At 40.3% G+C, this 12365-nt stretch overlaps 1 protein-coding gene across 1 annotated transcript in view; it reads right to left on the bottom strand.

The window, feature by feature from the left end:
• Positions 1-10361: 10361 nt before the first annotated feature.
• The window catches only part of GGT1 (gamma-glutamyltransferase 1), a 32173-nt gene continuing 30169 nt past the window's right edge, over positions 10362-12365 (bottom strand). Inside the window, exons 11-13 of the mRNA XM_058158277.1 lie at positions 12028-12140; positions 10989-11102; positions 10362-10599 (exon numbers count right to left, since the gene is read on the bottom strand). Coding sequence (XP_058014260.1) covers positions 10456-10599; positions 10989-11102; positions 12028-12140 — 371 coding nt within the window. The 3' untranslated portion in view covers positions 10362-10455. The remainder of the gene's footprint in view (positions 10600-10988; positions 11103-12027; positions 12141-12365) is intronic.

Here is a 12365-nt window from a genome sequence, read left to right on the forward strand (position 1 = left end):
CATCTGCTTCTCACTCCATCCCACAGTGACATTTGGAGGGAGGGGGAAGTCCATCACTCTTCTTCTGCTGGGTGTAGAGCACCACCTGCTGACCCATCTGGGAAGGCCAGTGGAAGCAACCAGGGTGCCTTTTCTGCTGCCAGAGACACCAAGCTACAAAAGCCACTTCCGGTTGTCTGGCTTTCTCCAGGAGGCCTGGATAGCAATTCCTGCATTCAGCAGGGGATCCACCAAGGAAGCAACGAATGGCAGGATTATGTGGATTCTTAATAAATGTCAAGGCCAAGTTGATGTATTAACAAGGGAGATCAGAGCAGCAAAAAGAAACTACTCTGAAAAGCTAAAGAATCAGTTCTCAACAAATGAACCAGCAAACATGTAGAAAACTCTTAAAAATATCACCGGTTACAGCAAACCTCCTTCCCAGGCTGAAGAAAATCAACAACTGGCAGATGACCTGAATGAGTTTTACTGCAGGTTTGAAAGGAAACAACAGCCACCTATCTCCACAACCCCCATCTCAGACACACCAACAACAGCCAAACCTTCTACAACTGACCCCATCCCATTGGGTTCAGAACCCCTAGTGATCACAGAAAAGGAAATGCAGAACCTATTTCACAGTCAAAAACCAGGAAAAGCTCCAGGCCCAGACTAGATAACTCCTTCTTGCTTAAAAGTCTGTGCTGACCAATTGGCCACCACCTTCACCCATATCTTCAATAAACCACTAGAGATGTCTATGTTTCTTCTTGCTTCAAACGCTCTACCATCATCCCAGTGCTGAAGAAGCCAACCATCAAGGAACTGAACGACTACAGACCAGTTGCTCTAACATCTGTAGTCATGAAAACCTTTGAAAGGCTAGTGCTGTCCCACTTGAAAACCATCACGGGTCCGCTGTTAGACCCTTTGCAATTTGCATACCGAGCAAAAAGTACACACAAGATGGCGACCAGCAAGGATGCCTCGGAGGAACGCTCTCTGTAAAAGAGCGAAAACTCTTTAGGAGGGCAATCCCCGAGGCTTCAAAATAACCTAAAATTAAACTTATTTTTAAAGACAAAAAACCTTGAAGCCATTCGCCACTGGAACTGTCGTCGGGACTTGGACGGCCGCCGCAGGCACAATTCAGGCGGCAGCAACCAAGACTAAGGCAACCGCTGCCGCTGTGATCCAGGCAGCCACCGAGAAGTCTCAAAGAACCCCCGCCGTCATGATTAAAGGGGCCGCCGCCGACACAATTCAGGCGGCCGCGGCCAGAGCCCAGACGTCCGCCGTTGCTGCAATCCAGGCAAGCAGCTACGGCAATGACTTAAAAACACCGTGGCGACTCAAAAACGCCGCGGCGATCAGAGCAGCCGCAGCAAAGACTCAGGAGGCAGCCCCCGCGGCGAAAACTTGGATCCAAGCAGCCGCGGCGAAGAATAAAGAATAAGGTCCAGTCAACCGCGACCTCCACCACCACTGTTTCCACGCCACAGCCGGGAATCTCCTTCACCACCGTTTCCATGCCGCAGCCGAGAATCACCTCCATCACCGTTTCCATGCCACAGCCGGTAATCAAGCACGCAGCAACCAGGATTTACAAGGATTTAAAACCACACAGCAGCAGGATTTCAAAGGATTTAAAGCCACGAAACTACCAGTATTTAAAAGGATTTAAAACCACCTATCACTCAATCAACAGGACCGCTACAGGACCGCTGGTGAGTTCCAAGGAGACTCCAGTCTCCCAGCTTCCATTGACTTTTTTGAAACTCCCGCCATTACGGCAACCTTTAAAGAAGCTTCTTCAACCACCCAATCTCATCCATTTTAAATTTCCTGCCAAATCTCACTGTTACCATAGTGTGTCCAATCACACTTGGCCAATAAAATTCTATTCTCCATTACCATAGCAATTGCCAAACTGATTACCATTGAAAGTTAAAGAGAGAGATACAAAATTAAAGAAAATTGATTAAGTGACAGTTACTTAATCATTACTAAAATTGGAAAGAGTGTAAAATAAAACAAAGGAATAAGAAAGATTATCATTATGCCAGCCAGAAAATCCAACCCTGATAAAATCTTAGAAACAAGATTAATAACTATTGAACAAAGATAAAAGATTACAAGCTATTGAACAAAACCTAGAAAAAAGAATACAAAATATTGAGCAAAACTTAGAAAAAAAATTTTTAACAGTTATTGAACAAAGTTTCACAAATTTGATAAAACAAATTTCAACACTAAAAAATGAAAACTCAAATGACCTAAATCTCTTCCAAACTCATCTATCAACACAAAATACACAACCTAATGCACAACCTACAACTCAACCTAGACAACAAATTAATACAACACAACCTAAGCAACAAATAACTACAAACCAACTAATCAGAGATGCAATGGAGAGAGGACAAAAAATAAATAATGCAATATTATTTGGACTTGAAAACACTAATGTACCAGATATCAATAAGATTCACAACATCATTGGAAATTATAACGCATCAACCATATTCCCAAATGAAATAATTGCTGTCTCCAGAGATGGACCAGAATATAAAAACAGCGATGGGTCAACAGCACCAAGATTTTGTAGGGTCACATGCATTAATGAGGACTGTAAACGTAAATTCATTTATACTATTAACTCAATTGCCAAAACCAACCCTACCTACAGTAAACTTAGATCACGCCCCGATCTATCCTTTCTACAACGGATACGTTCTCGTGAACTTCGCACTGAACTTAAAAGAAGACAAGACAATGGTGAATCCAACCTATACATCGACTACCGTGCCGATTGCATAAAAAATAAAACCTACACTCATAAAGTCACCTCCAAACCCCCCATCACCCATAACAACCAACCAGCCATCCCAGTGTTCAATCAAGCACCCATCACCCTACCACCCATTCAACCAACCATCTTACCAGCCATCCAAACAGCCATTCAACCAACAATCCAACCAGCCATCCAACCAGCCGTCCAACCAGCCATCCAAACAGCCATCCAAGCAGCCATCCAATCAGCCATCCAACCAGCCATCCAAACAGCCATTCAACCAACAATCCAAACAGCCATCCAAACAGCCACCCAACAATCCACCCAAACAACCATCCATCCAAACAACCAAACTACCATCCAACCATCTGTGCAACCATCTGTTGTACACAACCCCCAACCTACTAACATCCAAAACTAGGTATGCACGCCCCTTACCTCTCCAACACCAATCACTTCAGATCTCAAATGCAAATTGATAAATGCAAGAAGCATAGTCAACAAATTACCTGAACTTATCCTCTTATTAAACAGTGGCACATTTGATATCATTTTTGCTTGTGAAACATGGCTGAACTCATCCCTTCCTGACTCCATTATCTCAAACAAAGAATATCAAGTCTATCGATCAGATCGTGAAAACCGAAGAGGTGGTGGAGTGGCTATCTTTTACAAAAAGTCACTGAATCTAAAAAATATCCAAGTAGCACATAAACTTTCTCTTCCTGAAACTATTGTATGCGACCTATCCCTTGACACTACTCTTACTATGCTACAGAGCCCCTGACTATGACATAACCCATGCAAATATGCTAACCTCAATGCTAACATGGGCTACCTCTTGCCCATATCCTCTTATCTTTCTGGGTGACCTAAATCTACCTCTCATTAACTGGATAACTAATGAATGTTCAACTGATCCAATCCATACTACACTATACAACGCTGTTACAAACCTAGGTCTTGAACAACTTGTAACTAACAATACAAGACTCAACAACTGCCTTGATCTCATCTTCTGCAACAATTCAAACTCAATTTACGGATTACAAATTAAAGAACCTTTTTCCAACAGTGACCACTGCATGATTGATTTTCGTCTCAATATACGTCCATACTTAAATCGTCATAACAACAGTATTCCCAACTACAACTTCAAAAAAGCCAATTACGACCTTATAAACAACGATCTTTCATTTCTGGACTGGCAAAATCTGTTTGCAACCTGCATAACCGCTGAAGACCACTATAGAGTCTTCCTACTTGAAATCAATAGAGTCATTAAACTATATGTACCACAAATGACTACCATGAACAGGAAAACCAAACTACCCATATCAATAAAAAAGCTTCAATCAAAAAAAAAATCCCTCTGGAAAAGAAACAAAAAAGGCTATGTTGCAAATTTCAAAAACCGCTACAGAAATATATGCAACCAAATAAAAACTGAATGCACAAATTACCACACCAAGCAAGAAGAGAACCTTCTGCGCACAAATTCCAATCGTGCCTTTTATAATTTTGTTAACAATAAACTTAAAGACTCAAGATCCATCCCACCACTAAAAGATTCTAACAACAAAGAATGCAATGACGAAACAGTTAAAGCAAACCTCTTCAACATTTTCTTTGGCTCAGTTTTTGTTAACTCCGATAACACATATCCGACTTTCCACAAACGTACCAGCAATGATTATGATGATTTAACTCATATAGATTTCACAGAAGACAACGTTGGAAAAGCTCTTCACAACTTAAAACCATCACTATCTATTGGACCCGATGGACTGTGTGCATACTTCTTAAAAAAACTTTCCATTAATATAGCAGAACCCCTAAGTATTATCTTTGAAAAAGCTTTCACTACCAGTTCTCTTCCCAAACTTTGGTCACTAGCCACAGTCATCCCTATCTTCAAAAAAGGAGACCCCAGTTTAGTCGAAAACTACAGACCGATCTCCCTTTGCTGTTTCACCTGCAAAGTCATGGAATCTATCATCAATCAATCCATTACCTCATACTTAGAAACAACCTACTCTCCAACGAACAATTTGGTTTCAGAAAAAAATTATCATGTAACTTACAACTTCTTCACTGCAAAAACATATGGACATCAAATCTTGATCAAGGCAAATCAATAGATGCAATCTACATAGACTTCTGCAAAGCTTTCGACTCAGTAGTACACGATAAACTTCTCCTAAAACTAATATCCTATGGCATCTCAGGACCCCTCCACAAATGGATATCTGCTTTTCTGTCTAACAGACAACAAGTGGTCAAAATTGGCAATGCTCTATCAAATCCTGTTCCTGTCAAGAGTGGCGTTCCTCAAGGCAGCGTTCTTGGACCAACACTCTTTATACTATACATTAATGATCTTTGTGACCATATCTCAAGTAATTGTGTTCTCTTTGCTGATGATGTCAAACTATTTAACACCACAGACAATACTTCTATCATTCAAAACGACCTTGATCATCTAACCGCTTGGTCTAAAATTGGCAGCTCAAATTTCAACCAGCAAATGCTCAGTCTTACATATAGGAAAAAGAACCCAAAACTAAGTACATACTAGATGGACATTACCTTACAGATGACCCCATCCCGTTAAAGACCTTGGAGTTTTCATGTCAAATGATCTAAGTGCCAAAGCCCACTGCAACTACATAGCAAAAAGCTCTAAGAGTTGTAAACCTAATCTTGCGCAGTTTCTTTTCCAAAAACACCACACTATTAACCAGAGCATATAAAACATTTGCTAGACCAATTCTAGAATACAGCTCGTCTGTTTGGAACCCTCACCACATCTCTGACATCAATACAATTGAACGTGTCCAGAAATATTTTAAAAGAAGAGTTCTCCATTCCTCTGAAAACAATAGAATACCCTATCCCACCAGACTTGAAATCCTAGGCTTAGAAAACTTGGAACTCTGTCGCCTTCGACAAGACCTAAGTTTAACTCACAGAATTATCTATTGTAATGTCCTTCCAGTTAAAGACTACTTCAGCTTTAATTGCAATAATACGAGAGCAACTAATAGATTTAAACTTAATGTCAACCGCTTTAATCTAGATTGCAGAAAATATGACTTCTGTAACAGAATCATCAGTGCTTGGAACACTTTACCTGACTCTGTGGTCTCTTCCCATAATCCTAAAAGCTTTATCCAAAAACTTTCTACTATTGACCTCAACCCATTCCTAAGAGGACCATAAGGGGCGTGCATAAGTGCACAAACGTGCCTACTGTTCCTGTCCTATTGTTTTTCTTTTCTTCTTTCTATATATATGCTTACCTCCTTATATTTACCCATATATGTTTATATACTATATAATAATTTGTATGATTCCTACATATATTGTTGTGACAAAATAAACAAATAAATAAATAAATAAAATAAATAAATAGATCAACAGATGATGCTGTTAATATGGCTCTGCAGTACATCCTACAACATCTTGAATCTTCAAAGACCTACGCAAGGGTCATCTTTGTGGACTTTAGTTCAGCATTCAATACCATCATTCCAGACACTCTTCTAACTAAGCTAAACCAGCTACAGGTACCTGAACAGACTTGTAAGTGGATCACAAGCTTCCTAACAAACAGGAAGCAGCAGGTGAAGCTAAGCAGGATCACATCAAATACCTGTACAATTAGCACAGGGGCGCCCCAAGGCTGTGTGCTCTCCCCACTTCTCTCTGTATACCAATGACTGCATCTCCAATGATCCATTTGTTAAACTACTGAAGTTCGCAGATGACACAACAGTGATTGGTCTCATTTGAGACGATGAATCCGCATACAGACGGGAGGTCGAAGACTAGCCTCATGGTGTGACCAGAGCAATCTGGAACTGAACACACTCAAAACCGTAGAAATGGTGGTAGACTTTAAGAGAAACTTTTCCATACTTCCACCTCTCACAATACTAGACAACACAGTATCAACAGTAGAAACCTTCAAATTTCTAGGTTCTACCATATCGCAAGATCTAAAATGGACAACTAACATCAAAAACATCATCAAAAAAGGACAACAAAGAATGTTCTTTCTGCGCCAACTCAGTAAGCTCAAACTGCCCAAGGAGCTGCTGATCCAGTTCTACAGAGGAATTATTGAGTCTGTCATTTGCACCTCTATAACTGTCTGGTTTGGTTCTGCAACCCAACAAGACAGACACAGACTTCAGAGGATAATTAGAACTGCAGAAAAAACAATTGCTACCAACCTGCCTTCCATTGAGGACCTGTATACTGCACGAATCAAGAAGAGGGCTGTGAAAATATTTACAGATCCCTCACATCCTGGACATAAACTGTTTCAACTCCTACCCTGAAAACGATGCTATAGAGCACTGCACACCAGAACAATTAGACACAAGAACAGTTTTTCCCCAAACGCCATCACTCTGCTAAACAAATAATTCCCTCAACACTGTCAAACTATTTACTAAATCTGCACTATCAATCTTCTCATCGTTCCCATCACCCATCTTCTTCCACTTACGACTGTATGACTGTAACTTTGTTGCTGGTATCCTTATGATTTATATTGATATTGATTGTTTCCTGATATCTTATTTGTACCCTATGACTATCATTAAGTGTTGTACCAGGGGTGAAATTCGGAGAACTGGTAGCAAAAATCCCTGCCCCCCCTCTTTCCCCCCCCCCATGCCCAGCTGAGCCGGGTGATCATCAGAGATTTTTTTTTAACTTTTAAAAGCATTTTTTCTTCAGCTGAAAAAATGTTTTTAAAAGTTTAAAAAAAGCCTCTGATGATCCCGCAGCTCAGCTGGGATTGTTAGAGCCTTTTAAAAGCATTTTTTACAACCTCTTTGGCTGGAGAGGTTGTAGAAAAAAATGCTTTTAAAAGTAAAAAAAAAAAAAGTTGGCCACACTCACCCACTCACATTACTCCCACCACCACCAAGCCATGCCCACAGAACCGGTAGTAACAAATTTTACATTTCACCACTGTGTTGTACCTTATGATTCTTTTTTTTTTTCAAAAAGTTTTTTTTTAATTTTTTTTATAAACATAATAGTAAAAAGAATCATTGTGAACAGATTGTCAGTCAGGTACATCCTTACACATATTTCAAATTTCATCCCCCATTGTATTCTATACAATATATTTTCTTCTCCTTCATTCAAATGAATAATAATTGCACATATCTAGTAAAATTGTATTCCATCCTGTTAAAGTTTAAATGAAGTCTAGTCCCCATGTTTAAATTCACCAAAACATCATTAATAATTCTTCTGTTAACTTCTTAAATTCCACAAATTTAAACGTATCTGTATTGCTTTTAATCAGAGGTCAGACCATCTAAAACCCTTTCGTAAAGCTGCCCTGCAATCATATAGACATTTCTATCTTACTTAGGATTAGTCCTGAAATCACAAAGACTATTCCCTCTTATCAACTTCCTCTGCCTCTAAATAACGTATGCTTAAAAAATTTCCATATCATCAATTCTCAATAAGAAAAAAACCAGCTTAAAATTGCGAGGGGTGGTTATTTCTTGTTTCTCCCAATAGTTCCCTTATTATATTCGACTATTCCCTTGGAAGTTTTATCACTAAACATTTTAAATTCCTTACATATTCTTAGGAAAAAAAAGCAGAAAAAAATAGCCTATTCCTCGAAATAAATTCTTTAACACTCATTTCCCTCTTTCCCCATTTTAATCTGTAATCTTTCCCTCATTCCCCAAAACATCCTTAAAAATTATTCTATAATTGTCACTTGTATTCTTGCATAAATATACAATTCTCTATTAAAATCTTTAGTATAGATCTAAGAGCAGCCATTCAGAATCCTTTCTTGAAGCAGTCGTGCAATCACACCAACCTATCCATCTTCATGGGAATAGTCCTGAAATCACAAAGACTATTCGATTCTCGCATTCTTCCTCTGCCTCTAGAAATCACTGTTTAATACAGTTGCAAATCATAAGTAACAATATTCTTTAAAATTTCAAATCATATAAACCAACTTTCTTATCCAAAGTCTTGTTATTCCATAGTTATCACTTGTATTCTTGTTTAGATGACAAAGTTCTCTGTTTAGATCTTCAATTTAAAGGCAGGCATCCAAAATCCTTTCTTAAAGCTGTCATGCAATCATAACAGCATATCAATCTTCATGGGAATGGTCCTAAAACAAAATCTATTCGACTCTTACTTTTCTTCCTCAGCCTCTAGATGTCACTCTTTAGTACAGTTGCAGACCACAAATAACTAAGTAGCCATTTTAGGTAGCAATTAAGTTTCTTGTTGTTTCTTAAGTATGTTAAATCATAAAAGTCAATTTTCTAATCCAGCATCTTTTCTTAAATGCATCTTAAAATCACACTAAAATTCTTTTAAAATCTCAAAAAACAATTTCTTACTTTCATTTTTCTTCTATCTTTAAATATATTTTGAATTACAGTCGCAATTAACACAGTATCCATTTTAATTTCTGAAAAGATAAACCACGCCTTCCCTTTGTCTCCGCTTATTTTCCTTTTTCCAAGTCTTATCCCATTTTAATAGTTTCTTTAACTTTCTTCTAATCACAAATTTCAGAGGATAGAGGGATTTGAGGTATCCCATTAAAGTCTAAAATAGAATTCCCTTTGACTTCTTTTTCTTATTTCTTTTATATCTTGAATAGTCCATCAAAACTTCCAGGGGTCTCAAAACATGCTTAATTAAGTGGTGTTTATTTTCCTTTCTTGTTTAATTAGGGCTCTTAACTTCCGTTCCAAGCCATCTCTTTTCAAAGTTTAAATATTCTTTAAATTGATTCTTTCCGTTAGTTAGGGCTCTAGACTTCCATTCCAAGCCCTCTCCTTCAAAGTTTAGGGTATCCTTAATTTATTTTCTTCCATTTTCAATTTCCATTAAATTTAGCCGCTAGTTCCAAATTTCTTCAAAGCTTGTGTGTTTTTTTAAGCATTTATTCCTCCGTGAGCTGATGACAACTCACCGACTTTGATATTCTGTTCTTTGAAAATGCTTCTTCCTCCTGCCCGATTCTTGTGGCCGTCTCCTACTTTGTAGCAGCTAATGTCAGCTGCCATTCCTCCCCAATGGGTCGGGGGAAAAAGACCGGGGCTGCAGGGAGTTTGCTGCCTTCCTGATCGCTCCGGCGACTCTGCCATTCTTCGCTGCCACTACAAGGCAGCTATAGTCTGCAACGGATCCCCATTTCGGGGGGGGATTTTGGCGCTTACCCCAGAGCTATCGGAGTAAGCGACCATTTCGTCGTGGCGCTGGTCATGCTTTCCTGTACCTTATGATTCTTGATGAACGTATCTTTTCTTTTATGTACACTGAGACCATATCCACCAAGACAAATTCCTTGTGTGTCCAATAAAAAATATTCTATTCTATTCTATTCTATTCTATTCTATTCTATTCTATTCTATTCTATTCTATTCTATTCTATTCTATTCTATTCCAACAGCTGGATTCCCCCCCCCCATATCTCTACATCTATAGTGTTTGTCAATGAAGCAGTGCACAATTGTCATATGGTCATCTCATTATCCTATGTTCATTATAAATCTACCCCACACCCCACATTGGTGAGATACAGAATCGCTTGCTCCAGAGATCTGCAGAAAGTGGTGAGCCAGTCAAGCTTGGACCTTCTGAGCAACGTGTAGCCGGCCAGCTTAGTATCCTGCTGGAAAGCCACCTTTCCGGGAATCGGAGGCTGCAGCCCAACCATTTTCAGTCCAGAGAATGGCCTGCACCACAGCACCTTCATCGGTTCTCTTGACTTCATGTTTCCTTTTCACCAGGTCTTCTTCAATTTCCTAGACCCAGGAAGGAAAAACCAGGTTACGCACCATTATCTTCAAGAGATCCAAGAGCATTTTCTTATATCACACTATTTTGCCTTGGGGGACAGAGATGGCTGTGCTCAGACAAGCTGCTCCCAGCTATGGTCTCAGGGATGTTCTCTCACAAGTTACCTGTCAGCTGGATTGGACAACTCGGGAAGCACTGTGAGCTAAAGGGAGCCACTTCACCCAACCTGAGGCTCTGCATGTGTTTCAGAATTATTGCCCTCTGATTCCCCAGGCTGCCTAACTGCACAACCATGTGACAGAGGTGGGAAAGACGCTCCTGAACGAGAGCCCTTCCACTGTTGACCCCCTTTGGGCTAAACCCCAACCCGGCTCTTTCCATTATTAAAACAGACCTTTTCCACATCCTTCTCCAGAAGTGTAACTGGGGGGAGCAACTGGTTATGAACTCGCGGCTCCTCCACAGCAGCCTTAACATCATAGCCAAGCCACAGGGCATTGATGATGGTCTGCACAAAAGAAGAGGTACGGGATTAGGTCTCCAAGCATCACCTGGCAGGATTGAAGCTGATGTTCTTTCCAGGGATCCATGAATCCAGGATGAGTTGGGAGAGACCAGAGAGGCTTTAGCTGCTTTGTCTTGCCAAAGAGCTTTGAGATGTACTTGATCATTGCTTTAACCAACAACTGTTTCCCCCAAGAGGCCGAGTGCAAGATAGATAAGAATGGAAAGCTCAATGCCACCAAGAATTTCAACATGGGGTGAATTGAAACCTTTTTCAAGGTCTGCGATTCCAATTTTACAATTCAAACTGTCAGTTTTGGGGGGCTTTCAAATCCAAACCTAACTTTAGATGAGAGACACCAGTCAACCTTTTCTCTCCATCTTCCTTTCAACTTCCGCCATTCATGGCTGCAGCTAAACCCAAGCATAGATATTCATTCTATGGCAAAGAGCACAAAATTGATGTAACTATGTGGGTTAAATGTCCTTTTTTCCCCAGAAAGACAAACTTTAACAGAGCTTCAAAGATGCTCAAGAATCTGAATGGAAAACCTGGTGAGAATTCCAGGCATCTCCTTTGGAAGCCACTTCTCTCTCTATTTCTCAAGTACCACATAGATCCCCTTCACCGGATCTATTCAACCCCATTTGCAGACTTCAAGTAACCTCAGCTAACCTTCTCTCCTATTGCCAGGCCCTCCTTAAGGGTCCTCCACAGTTGACCTATGAAAATCTCAGGTCCTGGTAGGCACATTGCTATCCGCATAGAGAAAAAGGAGTCATAGAGAGAGATGCCCACAAATTGCCCTGGTGCCCATGAGTACTGCCTGTCCCCATTTGAAAGAGAATCTACGGGGTCCAGGGTTTCTTGAAAGAGCAAGACGAGGTGGTCTCCAAAAGCATCCCTCAGCCTACCCAGCATGACCCACCAGGGCTGTGGCTGTTGTGATTTTTGTCCCTCCAGAAGCACCGACCACCATCCTGACTTTGTTCTTCTCATCCACCAGGATAGTCGGACACATGGATGAGAAAGGTTGTTTACCTGTTGGGGATGGAGCCAGGTGAGATGCATTGGTAGACACGGTCCTCAAACATGCCACTTAAACCACTAGCCAGTATAGTTGTAGTAGTAAATATCCTGTGAACTATGGGCTGGTTCCCATCAGCCCTTCCTTTGCTCCTGTACAGGTGACAGCACATGGGAGGGGTTGGCCAACCAGCAACTTACATTTCAACAGAGTCCTTGCTGTGCTTTTACAGACCTGCA

This window comes from Ahaetulla prasina, chromosome 15 (assembly GCF_028640845.1).
Source record: "Ahaetulla prasina isolate Xishuangbanna chromosome 15, ASM2864084v1, whole genome shotgun sequence".
In the NCBI taxonomy this organism is placed as follows: Eukaryota; Metazoa; Chordata; class Lepidosauria; order Squamata; family Colubridae; genus Ahaetulla; species Ahaetulla prasina.